This window comes from Neophocaena asiaeorientalis, unplaced genomic scaffold (genome assembly GCF_003031525.2).
Source record: "Neophocaena asiaeorientalis asiaeorientalis breed wild unplaced genomic scaffold, Neophocaena_asiaeorientalis_V1.1 scaffold4, whole genome shotgun sequence".
NCBI lineage: Eukaryota > Metazoa > Chordata > Mammalia > Artiodactyla > Phocoenidae > Neophocaena > Neophocaena asiaeorientalis.
Window position 1 is genome coordinate 3,464,646 of NW_020173682.1, and position 24,667 is coordinate 3,489,312.

The window sequence follows — 24,667 nt, forward strand, 5'->3', positions numbered from 1 at the left end:
CTTCAGACCGCTGAACGAGTCCGAGGTGAACCGCGGCGATAAGTACATCGCCAAGTTTCAGGGAGAAGACACGATCATGATCGCGGTGAGTGCCCCCAGCCCCCTCTTTCGGGCCCGGCCGCTCCTGGAGTTTAGGGAAGCGGGGAGCGAGCTTTGGGGGCCCTGATGGCCCCGGGGAGGGGCGCGGCGCCTCCTCGGGTGCTCCTGGGTCGCCCCGCCCTGGTCTGCGGCGCCGGCGACGGGAAGCACCCGCCCTGGGTCCGCGGCCCTCCCGCACCTGGGGCGCGCGCGGGAGGGGCGGTGCGGGGCGCGGGTTGCGGGCACCGGGGCCGGCTTGCGTGCGCTTGCGGGTCCTGGTGCAGGTGCTGTCGGGGGGTCGCGCCGCCGCCTCCCCACGACTTCCCATTCGGGCGCGTTGAGCTCTGAGACCTGCCCTCCGTACCTTAAATAGTCACGATGCGTGGTCTCGGGGAAAGCCGTATGCGTTAGACTGCATCGTGTCCCCTACGGGGAAAGGGAAACTGCACCTAGCGCAGTTGGACCCGTGCCCTCGGTGGTCGCCCAGCCCGCCTTCGCGTTTACAGTTACACACGGCGAACGGGGAGGGCTGCGAAAAGAAGTAGGTGTCTTTTGAACTCGGAGCGCTCGACTTCGTTTCGTCTTGCATCGGATCTGGCCGATTCGCTCTGGGTTATAAATGAGTCTCACTCTCATTGGGTCTTACGGGGTAACGGTATGGGAAAGAGTGTGAACTCTTTTGTGTGTATATCAAAGTATTATAACAGAAAAAGGGAAAAGAGAAAAAGGTAAAATTGGACCAGTTTGAGAAAAAGGTAAAATTGGGCCAGTAAACTAGGTTTTTTTGAGAAAAAGGTAAAATTGGAGAAAAAGGTAAAATTGGACCAGTAAACTAGGTTTCTTGTTAGTTAGTGTCAGCTTCCTACGTCTACGGTGAGGAGCTACCTTGAAGAATTTGATAATATGCCGAGGATGGTGAGATACTGTCCTTCGTAGTATAAACCATGACATGACTAGACTTGGTGGATCATTGTCAACTTCTGATAACCAGAAAGTAAGGAGGGGTTGGTGTCTGTCTTTTTTCGTTTTTGTTTTTTTTTGAGGTCTGATCTCTGGTATTGAAAGGTCTCTGAAAATAACATCCCCAGCTCAAGGAGATTAAAATGGGTGGCAAGATACTGCCCACAGAACGGTGAACTGTGACTGGGAATGAAAGTCATCTTTCTTGGTGATGCCATTTGACAGAACTTGCTTCTACATGGCTGTCATGCTACCCAGCGTTAACGTTGACTTTTTCTCTAGTGGTATTCCACATTTGGCATATGTTTGGATAGTTAATTTGGAAACCAGACAAAGGGATCACGGGAGATGGAACGTAGAAGATGAAAAGCATTGACATGTAAGACAGAACTCAAGTTCTTTAGAGTTTTTATGTGAACGTTTCCAAAGTTCAGCTCTAGAATATGAACGTCATAGCTCCACGTAGCTCAGGAGGGTTTTGGCAAACAAGTCGTTAGGTTCCTAACAAGTGCCAGCTACTACTGTGTGAGGACTGTCAGGCTGGTTCTTTGTTAACAAGTCCACAGAAAAACTCAGGCTATAAATGACATCGTGGTGAGGCCAAGAAGTTAAGCACGAAAGTAGTCATCCTTTTCCTTTAGGGTGATACATCGTACGTGCGTGGAATCAGAGGAGGCTTGCGAGGCCTGGGTTGTTAGTTGGCAAACACTAGTAGGCTGCTAGTTTCTCAGAGTTTTTATGGTTATTCAGCCTCTCAACAGTGGTTGAACATCAAAGCTGTCTTCCTTTCAGATTTGTAGTAAGAATGTCTTATTACTTCAGATGTGTGTGTGTGTACACAAATCTATCAGTATTGTCAAGATTTCTGTTTTATGATTAGGTTAGAAGGCAGCCTCCTAACGCAGGCCAAATGTGACATAAGATACGAGGAAAGAGTTGAAAGAATATAAACAATTACCACAGGAAGCATAACGTTTATTTTAGGTTGTTTCCTTTGAATTTCTTTACTTAGGTTTCCTTAGCATTTAAATAAATTTAAGTGATAATATTGGAAATCATGGGTGAGTGAGTGAGTGGAGTTGTGAATCAGTAATGTACAGTTGGCCTTTGGATAAACTGGTAAGCATTTTAGTCGTTTGTTTTTGTTTAAGAATAAGCAAAAATACATTAAACTGAGTGTGATACAGCTTTAAAAAGTGTAAGGCAACATGTTTAACTCATTATTTTCTGAAACCAGTGTTTTGCATATAGTAAGTCATTAATTACTCTGAGGTCTTTTTTTTCCCCCCCAATTTTTTAAAGTGCTTTATTTTATCTTTTTAAAAAGTTGTCTGGGCATTTATAAGGGCAGCTAGGAGGAGTGGAATTAGAAAATCTCCAGGTAAAAGTCATCCCATGGTTTGTTTTGTTCATTTTACTGGATCCTGATCCTGATTCAAAGTAAATAGTTTAAGAAGGAATTGCTGCAGTGCAGCATTTAAAATTAAATTATCTTAAACAATTTTACAACGTTTTGTACACAGCTTTCTGGTTAAATCAAAATTTAAAAAATAAGTATTTTAGTTTACAGTGTTAACTGAATTGTACGTGTAATCAGTGCTCACGTAGAAGATAATTTTTTAGGATTCTGATTTTCCTATAAATTCAGTTTCCAATATTTTGTCCAAACTTTTGTCCTGTTACTCATATAATCAGTGATTTTAATGTAATGTGACCCCATGGCAATGTAATCTTGTAGTGTTTCTCTGTGCTTTACAGCCTTTGTACAGATTTTTTTTTTGTAATTAAGTGCTCAGTGAAGTGCTATAAATATCACATATTGAATGAAATAAATGCATTATTTTTTGAACAACTTTGAACTATTTGCTTTAGATATGCAAACTTGTTATCCACAAAAACTGGGGGACCAGGGCAACACCGGGTTATATAGTTCAGAGGAGCCTGCTGAAAACACCAAATAAAAAAATCAATAGAAAAAGTTATTCCCACATTTATTTATGCATCGTGAAAGTGGAATGTGCATATTTGCATCGTTAAGCATCTTTACTAATCATCATTCCTTATGTGGTATACTGTAGAGGACAGAACCCAAAACAGGCTGTTGTAGTTCATTGAAGTTAGACCCAGTTCCTTACCTCTAGCACAACACGATTTCCCCTTTCAAATGTATGATGATTTGGTGTTTGATCCTGATTACCTTAAATACGAAAATTAAAAGAGAAGGAGCCATCATAATATACCTTTACAGTTGTGGAATGTTCACCCATAATCTATCTAAGGAATCTAACTAAGGGAAATCTAATATGGTGTAATCCCATGTTATCTGAAAATCACTATTCAGAATTCCAGAGAAAGACATATTCCTGCCAGAGGGTGTCCTTTGTAACCAAATTTGGTGTTCAGCCTGGTCGGTGCAGATTCAAATAGGAACCACTTCACTTAAGAAATCTAACGTAAGGGCTTCCCTAGTGGCACAGTGGCTAAGAATCCGCCTGCCAGTGCAGGGGACACGGGTTCGAGCCCTGGTCCGGGAAGATACCACGTGCCGCGGAGCAGCTAATAAGCATGTGCCTCAGCCACAACTACTGAGCCTGCGCTCTAGAGCCCACGTGCCACAGCTATTGAAGCCGGCGCGCCTAGAGCCCATGCTCCGCAACAAGAGAAGCCACACAATGAGAAGCCCGCGCACCGCAACAAAGAGTAGCCTCCACTCGCCACAACTAGAGAAAGTCCACGCGCAGCAACGAAGACCCAACACAGCCAAAAATTAAACAAACAAAATCCCCCCCCAAAAAATATTATTTGCCTTATTTTGGAGAGATGCAGTTGTCACACTATTACCTGTTTTTTGTTAACTTGTTTCTTGCAAGTAAAATTAATCATGAGGGCTTCCCTGGTGGCGCAGTGGTTGGGAGTCCGCCTGCCAATGCAGGGGACGCGGGTTCGTGTCCCAGTCCGGGAAGATCCCACATGCTGTGGAGCAGCTGGGCCCGTGAGCCATGGCCATTGAGCCTGCACGTCTGGAGCCTGTGCTCCACAACGGGAGAGGCCACAAGAGTGAGAGGCCCGCGTACCGCCAAAAAAAAAAAAAAATTAATCATGAGTTCTTTAACCCTAGAAGTGGTCTCCATTTCGATTTAGTTAACATTACTTGATCACTTATATTCGATCCTAGTATATAGCTATTTAACTTAGTATTCAAGAATCTATCCGGCCTTATCCTCTATTATTCTTTGAACCCTACTCTCTGTACTAATTAGTATCATTTCTAAAATTGTTACTCATTTACAATATCTGATACTTTATAAGGTGCTAAATAAATGTTTGCTGGATAAATGAATAGGGAAAATTACTTTCTTTTTGATAGAAAAAATATTAGTATGGTTTATTTCTGTTATTTTGACTGTACTTGTGTTTGTTTTCACAATTGTTTATCATGAATACATCTTGTAAATCAGTGAAACAATAGATTATCTTTTATTAGCCACACCTGTAGATTAGTTAATGTCTCAGAATCTTAGCAAAAGGACACTTTTATGTATGTCGTAGCCAAAGAATAATCAGCTGTTGAGATGCCTACATTTAATTGATGCCAAAGTGAGGTCATCTGAGTATATCCTTCAGGAATGCTTTCAGCTGCAGAGGGAAAACAAACTAATAGTGGTTTAAATAAATAAGAGGTTATTTTTCTCACATAGGAAGTCTGGAGATGGGCCTTTAGTTCTACTGACTCTGTTACCCTCTGTCATCCTAAGTTATTGACTTTCCCTCGTCGTATTTGTCGTGTTTGCAAGATGGATGTTCCAGTTCCAGACCTTCATTCCAGAAAGGAGAAAGGGTAGCTTCAGCTGAGGCGGTCCTTTTTATCAGGAAAACAAAACCCTTCTCTGAAACCTCCCAGCAGACCATCACTTCATGGTATCTAGAGCTGGGTCATGTGACACTACTTGCAAGGAGACTCCGCTAGCAGGTGGTTAGCTTCCAGCTTGTCTGGTGGGAGGCCAGAAGGGGACGGGGAATTGGGAATGGCTTTGGACAGGTCTTTAGGGGCTGTTTGTGTCATCTTTACTGTTGTTCCAAGCTTTAGGGAGGGGAATTGTGGGGTAGAGTTTCTAAAAAGTATGGTCTTTTTCAGCTAAGACCTAGGAAGTATTCGATAATGTTAAGGATTATTTCTGGGGTGGTGATTGTTTATTTTGGGGCCCAGCTCCCTTCCTTTACTTTAGAAGAGACTAGAGAGCCGTCATACACTTACTTTCAATACCAGAATCCCCTTGCTCCCTCTCTCATCTTTAGACGCTTACTTTCTCTCTTAGATTTCGAGATTGTTCCTGCCAGCATTTAAACTTGCTCAGGTCTTGTCTATCTTAAAAGACAGCTTTCTTTGAGCCACAGCCAGATTTCTGTTCAGTTACCTCCTATTCTTTTTTCAACCTTTTCCAATCTGATCTTTGTGGTGGTTGGATACTTTTCAGTTTTGCTTTGTCCTCACAGCTGAATTTGACACAATCACTTCCTCCTTGAAAATTCTTCCTTGACTTGCATGGACATCATACTCTTGGTTTTATTCATTTCATGTCTCTGGCTCCTTCTCAGGCTACATCAGCAGTTCTCTAAATGTGTCCCCAAGATCCTTTGAGGGGCCCACAAAATCAAAACTGTTTTCAAAATAACACTAAGATGTTACTTGCCTTTTTCACCGTGTTGACATTTGCATTTGATTTTTGTATCCTTGCACTTCAAACTTACAACATCCTTTGGTTTCTTGAATGCTACAAGCTCCCTTCAGCCTCTCCTGTTCCCAGTGCCTGGAGTACTTCCCCATGCTCACCCTCCCTCATGAGTAACATTGAAGAGAATGACAGTGAGCTGGGTGCTACTTACTCTTGAGTTCTTTAACATCCCTTCTCCAGAGTGTGTCTCTGGCATTCTTCTGCCTTCCCCAGTCTCAGGTTCTCCTCTAAGTGCTCTCATAGCACTTTCATTAGCACTCCTTTGTGCCCGTCGGAATTCTAGTCCCTTGACCCTTTGTCTGATGTCTGCCCCACTGTTACTTAGGTTCCACTAAAGCAGAGAATGACTCTGTCTTGGTCATCATTCTAGCGTGGTGTCCGGCATAATCGGCACTCCATAAATACTTATTAAGTGGATGAACGGTTGAAATGCTGTTGCAGTAAACTGAAAGCTGAATGGAATAGTGGAAGGAGCCCTGAACTGAAAGACAGGAGATTTGGGTTTGAATTTTAATTTTGTCATTTACAACTTTTGGACCTTTCACGATTCTAATTCCTTATCTGCAAGATGATGTTAGTATTGAAAATAGGGTCTCAATATCTGCCAGAAAAAATATGCATTAAATAAAAATTCACTCAGCAATACGAGTGCCCACCACAGTAGTGCTAATTTCTGTGGTAGGTTCTGGAAATACAACAAAGACTAAAACAGACATGCTTGTTTTTGTGGAGTTTATTCTAGTGGATTTGTTCTTGGGCCCTAAGGTCCTTTCTGCAAAGATTCTGTGACATAAAGTGAGGCGTAGTAGGTATCCTATTTTGAAGGTTAAATATATGATGACATCTTTAAAGGAGCTTAGAAATGTCTGTTCACCTTTAATCTGTATAGTTGAAACCCTTGTTTCTGTTTTTCAGTCCAAGCCTTATGCATTTGACCGGGTGTTCCAGTCAAACACATCTCAAGAGCAAGTGTATAATGACTGTGCAAAGAAGATTGTTAAAGGTAAATATATTTAACCTGCTGAGTTGTTCCAGCAATAAGTCAAATTTTGTTTGTGATCTCTCCTGTTTACCCAACGTTCTATTTTTCATTTTATGTTCCCTTTCCCTTTAGTTAATTGCAGCGGTTGTTTAAATAATGAAAAGGTCAAATATAGTTAATAAATCTATTGCTCATATTCCATGAACTAATTTATATACAGTGTGTTTTTAAGAATGTTATGAGAATTATAGTGTGTGTACATTCCAGTTAATACTATTAACCTATACTAAGGTATTTTTCAGGTTTATGTTTTCTAAAACCATAGAACCTTAGAGCTGAGAGGGTGTTAAGTGATTATCTGGACTTACATCCAGTTACTGCAGAAATATCTTACATCAAAGGGATCTTATGATTAAATAGCCATTACTTCGTGAAATGCTTTATAGCACTTTTTGACAGGTCTAATTGTTAAAGAGTACTTACGAGATTGAGGCAACATCTGTCTTCCTATAGTGTTCACCAGCGTAGATGGGTTGGGATTCAGTATCAAGTGGAAGGTTAGGATTAAGTAGGAGCACAGACATTTCGTCTAGTAACAGGAGGAAACGCAGAGTTTATGGATAGAAGTAGGTCCATTCGTGTGATGGCGGGAAAATGTACATGTTCTTTTCATATTAATTCCAGTTTGTCTCTGATGTAGGGAGCGAAGTCATCACAGAGAGTGAGGATGGGAGAGGAGGTTCTAGGAAAAGGTACAGAGTCTTCTAGCAGTGTGGAAGTGAATGGATTAGGGAAGTGTGGCAGCATCGCCAGGCAACGTTAAGAGCCCACTTGTGGTTAGCTGCCAGAGAGCTGAATTTACCCAGTTGTATTTTGCCAGGCAAGTACAAAAGAGGGAGAGAAGGGCAAGCGATGTAGTCGAGAGTGCTGCTAATGGTGAACCCTGGAATCTAAGCTGCCTGAGTGGGGGAGGCAGGATTTAAGGGACAGTGAAAAAAGGTGGTAAGGTTGGTGTGTTATAGTCTCAGTGGAGGCAAAGGTTTTTTGGAATCAGGGTAATAGAAGGAGTAAAAGGAAGTGGATACTTGGTGTTAGGAAGGCAGTGCAGTTAGTAATGAAAGGTCTAGAGTGTGACCATGGACTTGGCATTGGAAGGAGAAAAGGATAAGATCATGGAGAAAATTAGGTTCAAGGACCTAGAGGCCAGAGTATCATCTAGTACATGGACGTCTAGTCGTGGGATCACCCACTACGTGGACATGAAACCACCAAGAATCACAACAGGTATGGAATTGGTGAGAGACAGTGGACTGGAGGGAGAATTGGCTGATTCTGTAAACGACTGCAAGAAAGAGGAACAGGCAGTGTCATCTTTTGTTGTAAGCATCAAATCGTTTTCCAAATGGATCTGTCATGGAACGCAATTATACTACATTCTTTGATTTTGACTTACTTTTGTCGTCAGTATAGCAAAAGATTGCTTTTTTAATAACATGAAGTTGTTGATTCATGAATTCATGGGCAGTTTAAATGTATGAATCTTTTTCACATCCGCTGCAGCCAACGTTAGACCCCAATCCACACTTCAATATTGGAGCTTTTTTCATCAGGCATAGAACCAGCATTGCGTATTTTTTTCATCTGGCATCTGCACAGGCCTTTAAAGTGCAGGTTCCATTTTGTTCATTTTAGCTCATAATCCTATTTTGAGTTTTGTTTTTACAGTTGTCTTACAAGGGATCTGAGCTGGCTATCAGCATGTTTTAATAAGTCTGTTATGGTGACAAGGATATTGAAGGCTTTTTTTTAAGGTCTTCATTTAAGCACAGTGGAGTTTGGAAAGTATTGCTATGAATCATTTATAAAGTACGTAATGGGCCATGGTTCTTAGCCTAATCTTCTAAAAATGGAGTAAGTTTTTTGGCAGTTATTAAATCATACTTGATATTTAACCAACTTCAGATTCTCTTACCTGTACAGTTGTCTAGTTCTTAGCTTACCAACATATCCACAAGAATATAATGAAAAGCTTGCATCCTTTTGTGAAATCATGGTGCATGACTCTGGTGTTCCCCCAAAGTACTAGTTGAGTGACCCAAACAGGAAATGAGATTAGTTCAGCCATAGCTTTTCCTCAGTGAAATTTTGGTATATTTGTCTGAGGTTCCCAGAATCGATTGACTTTTTGCTTTTTGAGAACGAGTGTAGCATTTACAAGTTAGTCATCTTTTACCTCCATTCCCTGTGGCTTTTGTGAAATTTTTATCCATGGGATGTAATTCTCTTACAACTAGAAACTTGGGCTCATTTAAAGTCATTCTTTGGCCATCCTACCCACCTCAGACCCGAAGCCGCTCTCAGCAGTGTTTTTTCTGTTGTTCATTTTGCACATGGTGTTGTAGAAGACGGTAATACATCGTTTGTTGACATAGTCACCTTTTTCTAGGCAGTGCAGGTCTACTCACTTCTGAATATTTTAAAAGCTCTCTTTAGGGCCTTTTTGTTTTGTTTTTATAAGACTCACTTATCCTGGGTTTTTACCTTTCTCATACTGTTTTAGTGATTTTTATCTCTTTTGTATATCTTCAGTTATGAAGCCTCTTAACAATAGGCTCATACCTACCTTTCTCAGAACTCTGCAGTCTGGTCCTGACATCTAGTGTATTTGTTTCTACTACCTTTTATACTGTTTCATTACTATTTACAACTCTGAGATGACATCATTCTTTTTTTGAAATCTCTCTCCTTTTCTCAACATTTTGATACTTTTTACTTTTTACCTTTTACCAGCAGATTCCTGCTTTACTGTTGGGAACCGAGTTCTGGATAGCAGTTCCCTTCTTTGCAGTATGGTTAAGAGCATAGACTTTGGAATCAGACAAACCTAGGTTGAAGTCTAGGCTCTGCCACTTTCTAGCTTGTGACTTGTAGCAAGTTCCCCAGCCTTTCTAAGTCTCCATTTCCTCTGCTGCAAAATAAGGGTACCGTGAGGATTTTAAAAGATGATTCATGAAAAAGTACTGACTTGCCCTGGACAAGAAACAAATGTGGCGGAGTTACCAGTAAACATGTAGCTTTAAGGAGAGTGATGGGGGTGGGGGCTAGGTGAAGTGTCAGGGCAGGAAAGCAGTTAAATACATGGCACGCTGGACTTGGGCTATTCACTGGCACACAGGTCAAGTGGAAGGCCATGGTAAGAAACTGGTAGGCAAGGACTGGCAAAACGATGGGTGAGCTGGTATTTCTTCTGAGACGTGGATTTGATGAGCAAGCTGCCGGGACTGAGGTGAGAGCAGCTCATGTGCTCTGGGCTCCTGACAGCCCACCGAGGTTGCATTGTTTCATAAATATCTGTACAAGTATATAACTTACGTATAGGGCTGTTAACTTTTCCTTTTTGTAGATTCGTCAGATAGATTTTTTTTGTTTGTTTTCTTTTGAGCATGCTTTGTCCACTTGTATTCTCTTGAACTCTGAACCCGAGTGATGTCTACAAGTTGGTTTCCCTGGTATAAAGTAATTGTCATTTATTCAATATTTGCTATATGCCAGGCATCTTACCAGGCCTCCAGGGAGTCCCCAGTTTCCCACCATAGCTTCCTGACCTGGACTGTGTGCCACTGTATCCACCTTAATTTTTCCAGGTGTAGCCTGCCATGTATTTATTTTGGTTCCTCTGTTCCTTGAGAATATAATGTAGTAGTTAAGAGCTTGTCTTTGGAACCAAGACTGTCTGGGTTTGCATCCCAGCTCTATCTTACTGGCTGTGGAACTGTAGGCCACAGTTTCTCAGTTTCCTCATCTATAAAATGGGACTAAAAATAGTACCTTCCATAGGGTTTTGTGAGGATTAAGTACATTCATATATGAAAGATTATTAGAGCCTGGCACATAATGCTTTCAAATGTTAGCAGTAATGTATTTATTTTTAAATTTTATTTATTTATTTTTGGCTGTGTTGGGTCTTCTTTGCTGTGCGTGGGCTTTCTCTAGTTGTGGCGAGCAGGGGCTACTCTTCATTGCAGTGCGCGGGCTTCTCGCTGTGGTGGCTTCTCTTGTTGCGGAGCGCAGGCTCTAGGCACGCAGGCTTCAGTAGTTGTGGCTCACAGGCTCTAGAGCGCAGGCTCATTAGTTGTGGCACGTGGGCTCCGTTGCTCTGCGGCATTTACTGCCACCAGGGAAGCCCAGCAGTAATAATTTTATATGATGACTTCTAATTTTCACAGCCTTCCCCTAAGCAGACATTCTGCCGATGAGGAGGCTGAAGTTCAGAGAGATTAAGTGACTTTCAGAAGGTGATAAGCTGTTCCTTCACTTGCTAAATACGTTTTTCTTGTTTACAAAGTATGAAAGTAATATTTGTCCATAGTTCCACCTCTGTCTGTTTCTCACAAGAAAGGCAAAAGTATATTATAGAAGGGGAGGGACGCTTTAGAAAGATGCTGTATGAGTATTCGTAGTAATCATTCAGCAAGCATTTGAGTTCCTACTAAGTGCCAGGCACTGTGTTAGGGATTAAACGCAGCCCTGGCCTCAAGGATTTTACAGGCTAGTGAGGAAGGCAGACAAGTAAACTGATGGTTGCAATACACAGTGATCAGTATTATGATTAAATGCATGTGCTACAAGAACACCTTGGGACTCTTTCCTAGATTCATTTGGGGGTGGAATAGGATTGGAGAGAAGTAAAGCCTAAGCTAGTCTTAAGGATGCACAAGAGTGGGAGGGAGAGTGAGGGATTTACTCCAGACAGAGAGATGCATGTGGGCTAACAGAGGCAGCCCACATGAGAAAAGTATCACCTCTGTAGGGAAGAACATACATTATGATATGACTGTGACGTTGAACCGTATTAAGTTGTCAGATTCAACCATTTTTACCAACAAAAACAACAGTGTGAGGGGAAGGATGGTGGGAGATGGAGCTGAATAGGCAAAAAAGAGCCAGTTCCAAAGGTGCCTAATTTTATCTGATTACAGATGCGTGCTTTCTGGGATTTTCAAAGAGATGAGTATTATATTGTGTGTGTGTGTGTGTGTGTGTGTGTTTAAAAGAACTGTACTTTTAAGATATGTGCATTTCATTGTATGTAAATTTTATCTCTGAAGAATAAAACTGCAGAACACTGAATTCTAGCCAATGGTGTATGCATGCTGGAGTATTTAGGCGGAAATGAAGTCTGCAGTTCACTTTGAAATGCATTAAATAAATAAGACAGATTAAGATGATTAAGGCAAACAGTAAAATGATAAGTTAATGATAGAATCTTGGTAGTGGTTATAGGGGTGTTCACTGTAAAATTCATTCCGTTTTTCTGTACGTCTAGACTTTTTCATAATAAAGTGTTGGCAGTTAAATCACTATAGAAAGCAAAGGTCAGGAATGGATTTGAAGGTAGGCAAGAAGGGATTATTATGTTCCTAATTGATAACAGTTATTACTTTAATTATAGCCTGGAGCCTCTAGAAACCACCTAGTCACTGTTAGATCCCTGCTCCCAGAACAGAGCCTAGGTCGTAGTGCTCAGCAAATACTTGAGCATTGACTATTTCGTAATCTCTGTAATCATATAAAATTTTAAAGTTTTGCTTGAAGTCCCAAATACAGACATGTGGCATACCTTGATTATCCTATGAGCCCTCATATGATGTATTTCACCTGACACAAAATTACCGTAACATCCTATAGACATATGCTACTAATATGATCTTGGGAAGGTCACTTACTCATTCACCTACCAGTATTTATTAAGTACTTATTGTGGTAGTTGCTAGGTAATTGGATCATATCATGAATGAACCTTTCATGTATAGATCTAACAAAATTAGGTTTTATGTGATTGATTAAAAGATCTTAAGCAGAGGGTATGATACTGACAGGCTGAGAACAATTATATGTAAAGGAAGTGGATTGGAAAGGGTCTGGTGCTTTTTTTTTCCCCAGGTGATTGCTTCTTCAGAATTACAGAAATATTGTAATCTTATCTATTTTATTCTTTTTAAAATTTTTTTATATTGCTTTGGTAATTGTAACAAATGTACCATATTTTTATTTATTTTTGGCTGCATTGGGTCTTCATTGTTGCGCACAGGCTTTCTCTAGTTGCGGCTTGCGGGGGCTACTGTTCGTTGTGGTGCGCGGGCTTCTCATTGCGGTGGCTTCTCTTGTTGCGGAGTATGGGCTCTAGAGCGCAGGCTCAGCAGTTGTGGCTTGCGGGCTTAGCTGCTCAACGGCATGTGGGATCTTCCCGGACTAGGGCTCGAACCTGTGTCCCCTGCATTGGCAGGTGGATTCTTAACCACTGTGCCACCAGGGAAGTCCAGTCTTATCTGTTTTAAATGTGATTCTTGAAGTTATTTTGCTTCCCTTCATAAAACTGAAAAGATTTTGAATGAAAGTTTCAAATGTTTGAAATCTCGTAAAATCTTCCCAGGGAAGTAAGTACTAATACCTTCTTTTCCTTATTAAATATTTCTGTAGCAAATCTGTTATCTAGTTAGCTGTACCCAACGTTGGGACCTTTAAAATTTTCTTTTCTTTTCTTTTTTCTTCTTCCTTTTTAAAATAATCAATTAAAAAAAGACAAGAATTGACTTGCTTACTACAGGTTTACTTTCCACTGTTAACATCTGCTGTTTCCAACTGAGGTTTCTCTTTTTACTTTGGCTTCCTCTAAAATAGAATGTAATTTTTTATATAAATTTATTTATTTATTTTTGGCTGCGTTGGATCTTTGTTGCTGCGCACAGGCTTTCTCTAGTTGTGGCAAGTGGGGGCTACTCTTCATTGCGGTGCGCGGGCTTCTCATTGCGGTGGCTTCTCTTGTTGTGGAGCACGGGCTCTAGGTGTGCAGGCTTCAGTAGTTGTGGCTCGCAGGCTCTAGAGTGCAGGCTCGGTAGTTGTGGTGCATGGGCTTAGTTGCTCCACGTCATGTGGGATCTTCCTGGACCAGGGCTGGAACCCATGTCCCCTGCATTGGCAGGGCGGTTCTTAACCACTGAGCCACCAGGGAAATCCTAGAATGTAATTTTATAGTACCTTTCTTTTTACCAAAACAAACAAAAACAACCAAACCAAACAAAAAAAACAAAACAAAACATACTGAATCCCTGAAAATTGGAAATTAAAAGGTCACCTTGTTCACTCACATCCCTCCCAACCCCACCTTTAGCCTAGTAAAGGAAGATGCTTAAATGTTAATGGTAGGCCTTAGGATACACAAAGGGCTAGAAAAGTTTTTCGCTGCTTTTTTGGGTTTTTTTTGAATTCCACGGGACCTCCCTGATAATCGGTTTTGAAGTAGGACTGGCCTTGTTACACTTTGTATAAGGAGGTATGTTGTGTGGGTTTGTGAGGCTTAACCACCAGTTAACCACCAATCAGTCCTACTTCTAAAAGCTATTTCATATATGTATGCAAGCTGCCAGAGCACTGTTTTTCTTTTCAGTCACGTAAAGCTTTGGAATACAGGTGTAATGACGTCTGAGATGTACATTGACAGGAGAGATGATTATGAGCAGTGGAATTTAAAATTTCCTTCTTGCTGACAACAGAAAGTGATCTGGGCTGGAGAGAAAGGAATTCCTTAGGTGAATCATCACTAAGAGGATTATATTAATATATTCTTGTTTCCTTTAATGCCTTGCTTAAGGGGAAAAAAATCCCTAATGTATAAAATCTCTGATTTTTTCATAGATGTGCTTGAGGGGTACAATGGAACCATATTTGCATATGGACAAACCTCCTCCGGGAAGACACACACAATGGAGGTAACATCTCACAGTCTGTACTTAGATGTAGTTTGCTGTGCACAGGGCACTCATTCGTTATTTGTGACATTGTTCACCATATGCTTAAACAGCTTTATTTACTCTATTGCTTTGTCTCATGGGCATTATACATGAGTAACATCGTTGTTGCAATCTAATCAGTTCCTGAGTTTGAATGGTGAAACCGTATATTTGAAATTATATCTAGCTTTGTTTTATCCACATAACCACAAAATTATGCATGTTTTAGAATTAAGTAAGAATTCTCTGTTACCTTATAATGGGAAATCTTTAATGTTTGTGTACTTTCAGTTCTATTCAGAGCACTTAATTTTTTCCTCCTCTCCTTGGTCGTGTCCATGTGTCCGTCCTGTTTCCCCACCCCCAGCCGAATACTTGCCCCTCTTCTCTCATAAGAAGGTCTCCAAAATTATCAGAGCTGCTGTTAATAATAAATGTGAACCTGCTCAAGCTTTGCTTCTAGAACACAGCCTGTAATTTTCTGCCACTGCTACAGAGTATCTGCTTTTATCGTTTATCTGAGCATTCCATATAAAGTAAATGACTGGCTTATTTTAGTGTCACTCATGTTACTCATTTCCATAACGTCAGAGAACAAGCACATTCCTAGCATTTGGATGAATTTGACTTGAAGTAGATGCAACAATGCAGATTTATATGCCGAGCAACTAACAAACATTTTCCTAGAATGTGTTCATTTACAAATTTGCATAATCTGATCTAACAATTAAATAAAAGGCTAAGATCAGTTGGTAACCCATATGGTTGGCATATATTATTTATGTGCAACTTACGAAAATATGTAACAGTTGAATTAGGTTTTTTTAGGTATTTTATACAGCCACATTTTGTTTCACAAAAAATTGCAACAATTAGAATTCCTATCCTCTGTTGACTGTAAATTATAGATTAAAAGTTTTGATTTTTAATTTGTATATTACAATTTGTTTAAGAACTGGTTTTGTTTTCTGTTTAGGGTAAACTTCATGATCCAGAAGGCATGGGAATTATTCCAAGAATAGTGCAAGATATTTTTAATTATATTTACTCCATGGATGAAAATTTGGAATTTCATATTAAGGTAAAATCATTGGGGAAAGGTTGTATTTTATTTAATTCCTAGAATAATTCTGTTCAGTACTTTTTCTTTTAAAAAAGTATTCTTAAATATTTTAAAAATTATCTTACAGGCAGGTGTAGCTGAAAGATTATTAGAATTAGTAAGGTCAGATCCCTCATCTGCCATGGTAAACAAGTAAGCTGAGCCTCTCTTGCCTTAGCTGCCTTCTCTGTAAGATAAGGGAGTTTGGCTACAAAGCTCAAAAGTTCTGACTAATTACACCTAATTGTCTAATTTTAGGAGACGATACAGAGTGGAAAATGTACGTTAGTTACATAAGGGGTTTGGTGGATTTAGGGCTTCTCATTAGAGTAAGAGCTGTGGCTGAGTTGTCCCTGTAGTCTAGATGGTACCTGGAAGTCAGACCCCAGTAAATATTTAATGAATAGGTGAATAAATTACTTTGTAATTTTAAATGGTTGATTTTTCTTTTCCTTTATTCCCTCTGCCCTTTAGGTTTCATATTTTGAAATTTATTTGGATAAGATAAGGGACCTGTTAGATGGTAAGTTAAATTCTTGCTCTTCGATCGTTTTTCAATATACCACATACTGCTTTTTTTTAGTAGTAAATGTGAGACCATTTCTGAGTAACCTATATGAAATTGACTTAGATTACAGGAAAAAGTTTTAATTGAATGCCTTTGGACTTATTGAAAGCATATATTGTGGGCGCTTTGTAAGTAGTAATTAGCACATTGGACTAGAGTCCAGGAGCCTGAGTCTTGAGCGCTCATCATCTGTCGGCTGTCGGTCAGAGACACTGTCCTTGGCAAACCATTGAACCACTCCAAAGTGTGGGTGGCAGACGTTGGCCTGGACCTAAAATTCTATATTGCTGCATTGGTTTCTATATAAATCTACTGTTTCTATAGGCTTTTGCTTTTATAGTGATATCTACATATTTTTGAAGTTTATGTATTATTATTAGGCTGCTTGGGGAGAGAAACAGTTGATTGACTATTTCACAGCCAGTGTTAGGGTTTAGGTAAATGTTGTTAATGTTATTTATTTTTCTTTTTCAGTTTCAAAGACCAATCTTTCAGTTCATGAGGATAAAAACCGAGTTCCCTACGTAAAGGTATGTATAATACAGAATATTTAGAAAAGCCCTACAATAACATTTTTTTAGGATAGTGACGTACTTTAAAAATTTGTTTTACAGGGGTGTACAGAGCGTTTCGTATGTAGTCCAGATGAAGTTATGGACACCATAGATGAAGGAAAATCCAACAGACACGTAGCGGTTACAAGTAAGTAGCCTATGTATTAACACTAGTTAACGTACAAACTGCCTTAAAATATCTTATCAAGTTGATTAACTGTAAGGTTTCTCTTAGGTGAAATAATGCTGTAGAAGCTGTTAGTAAGGGAGAGCCGTGTTTGCTGATAGTTGTTTGTGTGGTTTCTTTGCAGATATGAATGAACATAGCTCTAGGAGTCACAGTATATTTCTTATTAATGTAAAACAAGAGAACACGCAAACGGAACAAAAGCTGAGTGGAAAACTTTATCTGGTTGATTTAGCTGGTAGTGAAAAGGTAAAATCTTTATATTCTGATAGATATCTAAGCATTTTTACGAACTTTAACTCAGATTTGGGCTTTTGCATTATTTATTGTTACATATTGAAAATGAATATCAAATTGAATTTGGTAACATTTTTGAGAGTTACAAGCATTTATGCCAATGCTTTGTCATTACAAATTTACTGTCATTTGGGCCACAGTCCAGTTCAACCAATAAGTGTTATCCTTGACTTAAGGTGTGTACTTTTATTGAGAATGTGTTGAGTGTATGTCATTAAGAATTTTACTAGGTATCCTTTTCCTAATTTTTAGTATCTATTTTATTCATATTGGCAGTGAGCTCTCTCTGAAAACTGGTAACTATCCATTAGTCCTTTCGGATTTTGTTGTACTTCTTTCTTTCTGACGATTATTTAACTATTCCAGTCGTATACAATCTGATTCTAGTTTATGTCAAAACCAAAATAAGTTCAAATGTTTTAATATTGACCTATATGTGAAACTTTTTTGCTGTTCTGCTAATCTGTTGTTTCTTCTGATTAGAATGACATACCTGTTCCCTTCTACGCAAAGTCTTATACACATACTTCAAAGCCCGTCTCTAATTTTGTGAATACTGAGAGGCTGTTTTTTCAGCCATCATTGCTAACATATTATTCTATTATCTTTAATATATATTTTATATTTTTCTAATAGAAGCAGGTTTGCTTATATAATATAAATTTGGTCTCTCTCTTTAACAGTTACAACATCAACATTATGCTTCAGTAAATTTTTTAAAGTTTCTCTTTAAAGGGGGTTAACAGGCCTCCCTGGTGGCACAGTGGTTAAGAATCCGCCTGCCAATGCAGGGAACATGGGTTCGAGCCCTGGTCTGGGAAGATCCCACAGGCTGTGGAGCAGCTAAGCCCGTGCGCCACAACTACTGAGCCTGCTCTCTAGAGCCTGTGAGGTACAACTACTGAGCCTGCGCTCTAGAGCCCGTGAGCCACAACTGCTGAGCCTGTGAGCCACAACTACTGAAGCCTGCGCGCCTAGAGCCCGTGCTCCACAACAAGAGAAGCCACCGCAATGAGAAGCCCGCGCACCGCAACCAAGAGTAGCCCCCGCTCGCCGCAACTAGAGAAAGCCCACGCGCAGCAGCGAGCATCCAATGCAGCCAAGAAAAGGGGGGGGTAACAAATTAGTAAACTACAAATGTATGTGTAAATTGGTTAATTTCAGGAGCACACCTAAAAATAAAATTTGGTATCTTCTTAATCCCATTTTTGTCATGCAGCTAGTTACTTGACCAAGGTCTCAGAAGAGTCATACTCAATAAATAATGATAACTTACGGTAAATGCTTGGCAAATAAAATCATGAAACTTTCCCTTTTCTTTTTTACTAGTTACTGATGACCTCTGAGCTGTTTATAAAATCAAAGAAAATCACCTAAACTCGTAATTTTGTTTCGTTTTTTTAAAATCTTATGTATAGGTTAGTAAAACTGGAGCTGAAGGTGCTGTGCTGGATGAAGCTAAGAACATCAACAAGTCCCTTTCTGCTCTTGGAAATGTCATTTCTGCTTTGGCTGAGGGTAGTGTGAGTATACTTGTCTTCTATTTCCCTGTCGTTAGTTAGTGGAGAATTACAGATAGATACCTACATGTGCATGGATGTGTGAGTGAGAGAGGGATTCACTGAATCAGTATGTATGAATAAGTTGTCTTTTAGGGATTTATTTTATAGTATTAGTATGTATATCCTAGTTTCCATCTTAATAACTAGCATTTAAAACAACTGAAATCACTTTGTAGTTTATTGTAAAGTAACATATTTCTACAACAAATTTTATTACGTAGAAATCCATTGGTCCTCTTTGTTTTTTTTTTCTTGTTTGTTTGTTTGTTTTTGTACATAGACATATGTTCCATATCGAGATAGTAAAATGACAAGAATCCTTCAAGATTCATTAGGTGGGAACTGTAGAACCACTATTGTAATTTGCTGCTCTCCATCATCATACAATGAATCTGAAACAAAATCTACGCTCCTGTTTGGTCAGAGGTTTGTTGTTACGAAAATGCAGTCTATACCGCCTGCTTCTCTGCTGCTTATCTTTTTAAAAATGTTTTTATTGAAGTATAGTTGATGTATAATATCATGTAAGGTATACAGCATAGTGATTCAGTTTTATATATATATTCTTTTTCAGATTCTTTTCCTGTATAGGTTATTACATAATATTGAGTATAGTTCCCTGTGCTGTAAAGTAGGTCCTTGTTGGTTTTTTATTTTATGTATAGTGTCTATATGTTAATCCCAATTGCTTCTTATCTTGTTATAAGTGCAACAGAAGTCTTTATGTGATTGATATTATCACCCATATTTTAACTTCCTGGTTTATGTTTTTGTCTCCTCTTCTGGACTAGAATCACCTGAAAACCAAGTATTACATTTACGTACCCTCTGTAGAAAATGCTTGTTGAATTAAATAAAATTGAATGGGATATCAAAAAAAGAAAAGAAAATGCAGTCTAAATGCAGATAGGCCTTTTGTTTATTAAATCCAGGAAAGTTTCAGGTAGATATTCAAATCAGTGTGTACTGTTAGTGTGCTAGACACAGTTTTTTAATTGAGAGGCAGATAGTATAACCAAGGTCCATCTTGTAGGCTGCTTGGGTTTGACTTAAGTTTTAGTGCTTAACTTTTAGTACTAAAGTTAGTACTATTAAGTACTAATTTTACTGCTTAAGTTTTAGTGCATTACAGTCAAATGTTAACTTGAGTCGAATTTATGTGAGAAGCTTCAATTCAGCATTAAAGAAAACAAACATTTGAATCAGATAATAAAGCAAAACCTGACACCTAATCTCCTATGTTAAGCCTGTTGACATATGTGACCTGTTCACATAGTGAGATAACCATATATGAGATGGCTAGCCTGGGAAAGTCAATAATGATGACTCTGTCTCTGAACATCATTGATAATTGCTTTTCTTAATTCAGCCTTATAAATGAATTGGAGAAATGATGGGCTCGTGTTTTTTTATACTCATCAGGTTTTGTTGTTGTTTTTTAATCTATTTACAGATGTTGGGACTGACCCAAATTTAATGGATTGTAAATAAGCACCGTACTAATTGTAGCTCTTAGGATTTAGTCAAAGATAACTGGACAAGAATAGTTAAGTTAAATTACCAGCCACACGCGCATATATTACAGAAATATAGATACCAGTTGAAAGTAATTGTCACATTCTTCCCCCCTCCCCTTTCCCCAACTACTTCTCTTAGGGCCAAAACAATTAAGAACACAGTTTGTGTCAATGTAGAGTTAACTGCAGAACAGTGGAAAAAGAAGTATGAAAGAGAAAAAGAAAAAAATAAGACCCTGCGGAACACCATTCAGTGGCTTGAAAATGAACTCAACCGATGGCGTAATGGTAATAACTTATGAATTTGTTGTTTTGAGTTTGCTGAATCCAGATTTAGACCTGTTTTATAAATTTAAAAGGCATTAGGGATCATCAGATAAAAATGAATAAAATCTTTTACATTAAATTCTGATTTTACCTGAAATAATAAATAGAGGCATAAAGGCCAACTAGCTAGCTATAGAAGTTTCAAGATGGCAAGATGCTTAGCTTAGGGTGAAATCAATTAAAATGATAAGATTTGGTGACTGGCTTTAGAAGATGGGGGAGAGTCAAAGGTAATTCCAGGGCTTCCCTGGTGGCACAGTGGTTGAGGGTCCACCTGCCGATGCAGGGGACACGGGTTCGTGCCCCGAATCTCAGGGACTGAGCAGATAAAGTTGGTAAGAGCTGCTGAAATTGAGTAAAATTGAAATTAGTTTTAGACACGTGGGTTTTATTAACCATTCTGTTGTCTTATTTTAGGAGAGACAGTGCCTATTGATGAACAGTTTGACAAAGAGAAAGCCAACTTGGAAGCTTTTGCAGTGGATAAGGATATTACTATTACCAATGATAAACCAGCAGCCACTATTGGAGTTACTGGGAACTTTACTGATTCTGAAAGAAGGAAGTGTGAAGAAGAAATTGCTAAGTTGTACAAACAACTTGATGACAAGGTAGGTATTGTTCATGTTCAGTTCTGTTTTGGAACATTTTTGACATAGGTATTTTTATGTTCTAATTTCAATATTATGGGTCCTTGTGACCTATATACATCTTCCTAGATTTCTGTTAACTTTTTCAAGATCATTGTATTAACAAAAAATATAAAATCACAATCTCTGTTTGTATGTAGAAGCTGTATATGAGGCATATCTTTTTTTCCCTTTTCTTTAAGCTAAAAGAACTTTCAAAAGGAAATTTGGCATGGGTCCTTGGAGAGCCTTAATGAAATGTTCTTAGAGTCAGGGATCTGAGGGCTCTAATAATAAAAGAGATTAGACAGAGGGAACAGAATTGAGTGGAAATAATATCTTTTGCTTTGATTATATCAGTAGTGTGAAAAATAGCACAATTTTGAACCAAGTAGAGAGGGTGGGAAGAAAAACAGTAAAGAGACCAGAAGAAAATTGTTCTGGCTTTGTTTTTGGTTTTTGTTGTTAGGTGATGTTTTTATTGTATTTTAAACAGAGATGGTAGGTAGGTTTGAAGTGGCTACCTGGCTTTATTTTTAATACAAAGCTTTCAACATGTTTATTACTTGTTAGCATTTAAAGTCTTTAATGAATAGCTTTCATAAACGTAAGCCTTTTTTTCTTACTGTGTGATAAGTATGTTACTATGATGGATCATTGAAATTCCATCTGTTTCAACGCCGTCCTAAGATAAGAGATTGGAATAAGCTGTGTTGAGTTTGGAGAAAATGACTTTGAAATATTGGGGGGTGGGAAGGAATCACAATTTGTGTTAGGAATCAGTTAGAACCAGGTTGTGAGCTACTTTGTTAACCTGTTACTAAAAATTCTAGGATGAAGAAATTAATCAACAGAGTCAATTGGTAGAGAAACTGAAGACCCAAATGTTGGATCAGGAAGAGGTAAACTGAATACCTGTCATATTGCTTCCAGGAAAGCTTTATAGTCTGTCATTGTCACTTAAATATAAAAGATGGAGGCACCTACGGAGCTCGGAATATACTCGAGTACATTTAAAAAAATTTTTGAATATGTTCGTGCTTCACTCTGGGTATCCTATGAGACCAGTACATCATACAGACTGAAGCCAAGATTGACTTCCTCTTAAGGTTTTTGGGGGTTGAGTTGTTTTTTTTTTTTTTTTTCAGTTTGAGTTCTGACTAGAGGGGGGAGAATGACTTTTTTCTTTTTAACTCTGTCTTATTTCCTTGTACAGTGCTGTTTTGTCTTATTTTCCCCAAAACATTTTTCTTTTTTAAAAAATTTATTTATTTATTTTTGGCTGCGTTGGGTCTTCGTTGTGGTGCTTGGGCTTCTTGTTGCGGAGCATGGGCTCTAGGCACACAGGCTTCAGTAGTTGCGGCACACAGGCTCAGTAGTTGTGGCTTGCAGGCTCTAGAGCGCAGGCTCAGTAGTTGTGGCACACGGGCTTAGTTGCTCCGCACCATGTGGGATCTTCCTGGACCAGGGCTTGAACCTGTGTCCCCTGCACTGGCAGGTGGATTCTAAACCACTGCGCCACCAGAGAAGCCCCCCAAATCATTTCTTACTGATCCTTGGGAAAGACTACACTGAGCTGGAGTAACCTTAGATTCCCCCTCCCTTTATGAAGCATATTTCGTCATGGAAATGATGAGGGAAGGAGTATAGAAAACAGTTAAACACAGATATATGTCTAAAGGGATTATTAAAGAAAATACTGATTTCTGAATTGTATTGGCTTTGTTTTTAGTAATTTGTAGTTTAGGGTATGACTTTTATCGAGGAAATGAGAATGTCAGTGAATAAGATCATTTTTTACCCCTTCACCATTTCTACCCTCATCTAACCTGTTGTTCGTTTCTGTCATCTTCACTTTTCATCTTATTTCTTTCAAGTTCCTTCTCTCTAGTTTTTCACTTTGGACCCTCATTTCATCTCACTTGGCAGAATGGGGGGATAATTGAAAAATGGTCCTTTGTTTAAGGTTTGTTCTGGGGATGGGAGCAAAGACTATACAGCTTCAGTGAGAGATACCCAGCATCAGTGAAATTAATCCTGGTCAGATCATCTTTATTCTTGTTTGACCTCTCGTATTGTTTCTCAAAGGAGCACTAGTAACATTGCATAATTCTCCATTTATATGGTTCTGTCCTGCACGTTATAGTAGGACAGTGGGCATCCCTGGCTCCCACTTCGAAGTGCCATTGGCATTCTGCCCCGTTAGAAATACTCCTGTACATTTCCAGATGCCCCTACTTAAAAGCCACCGACCCTGGGTGATTACAGTATTCTCCTAACTAGTCTCTTGGCTTCTTCCAGTTCAAATTTTATTTACTGATAACATGTTTTCCTGAGGCATGGCTCAGGTGCCACCCTCTGTTGCCCAAAGAAAATCTAAACTTTTAAAACATTACTGATTTCTTTCTTTTTCTGTGCCCACTATTGTGAGCCTTGTATGCCTTTTTCTTTCTGTTATGTTAGTTTGTACATGACAGAAATCTTCCTGTCATAGCCACCTTCTCCATGAATACCCCCCTTTTCCTATACTACCAAGCACTTTGTCATGTCCTATCTCCTTTATGGCTCTTACATTTCATTTTGTATTGCATTTATTTGTGTACCTGTCTTTCTTCTACTAGATTCCTCAAAGGAATCTTTGATTTCCTTTCCATCTCCCACAGTGTCTAGCACAGAGCCTGCACATAATAGGCATTCAGGAAATCGGTTGAATGAATAAACGTTACCATGCATAATAACATCCACATTTCATTCCCTTTGTGATTTGCAAATGATAACGGAAATAGGTTATTTTTGGTTTGTATACATTTTAAAAACCTGTGTACGTTTAAAAACCTGGGTAAAACAGATATTTTTATTCCTTTGTATAGCTTCTGGCATCTACCAGAAGGGATCAGGATAATATGCAGGCTGAGCTGAATCGTCTTCAGGCAGAAAATGATGCGTCTAAGGAAGAAGTAAAGGAAGTTTTACAAGCCTTAGAGGAACTTGCTGTCAACTATGATCAGAAGTCTCAGGAAGTTGAAGACAAAACTAAGGAATATGAATTACTTAGTGATGAGCTGAATCAGAAATCGGTAGGATATAGTTTTCTTTCCTAATACTATACAACAAGTATTCTTAATTGAAAAATTACCTGAGTAACTTATTTCTATATAAGCTCAAGATTGATAGCGTCAGTTCTTAAGGAACTCAAGTGTCAACTTTATTTCCTCCCATATATGAAGGCTTAGAGGTGGAGGGAGGAGGGTTATCTTTTTAGTTTCTAAACATCTATTAATACGTAATTAAATGCTATTTTAAAACATATTGACTATTCCAAATATTATTCTACTGTTAAAAAAGTAAAAGTTGGCTTCTAGTTGCTCAGTAAAGTTATTA

General features: G+C 39.0%; 1 protein-coding gene across 1 annotated transcript in view; it reads left to right on the forward strand.

Annotated features, from left to right (window-relative positions):
* The window catches only part of KIF5B (kinesin family member 5B), a 77,964-nt gene that overhangs the window by 34,569 nt on the left and 18,728 nt on the right, over positions 1–24,667 (forward strand). Inside the window, exons 2-15 of the mRNA XM_024750075.1 lie at positions 7–85; positions 6,687–6,774; positions 14,449–14,522; positions 15,520–15,624; positions 16,120–16,168; positions 16,688–16,743; positions 16,828–16,915; positions 17,079–17,203; positions 18,670–18,774; positions 19,094–19,239; positions 20,470–20,618; positions 21,075–21,268; positions 22,120–22,188; positions 24,157–24,363. Coding sequence (XP_024605843.1) covers positions 7–85; positions 6,687–6,774; positions 14,449–14,522; positions 15,520–15,624; positions 16,120–16,168; positions 16,688–16,743; positions 16,828–16,915; positions 17,079–17,203; positions 18,670–18,774; positions 19,094–19,239; positions 20,470–20,618; positions 21,075–21,268; positions 22,120–22,188; positions 24,157–24,363 — 1,534 coding nt within the window. The remainder of the gene's footprint in view (positions 1–6; positions 86–6,686; positions 6,775–14,448; positions 14,523–15,519; positions 15,625–16,119; positions 16,169–16,687; positions 16,744–16,827; positions 16,916–17,078; positions 17,204–18,669; positions 18,775–19,093; positions 19,240–20,469; positions 20,619–21,074; positions 21,269–22,119; positions 22,189–24,156; positions 24,364–24,667) is intronic.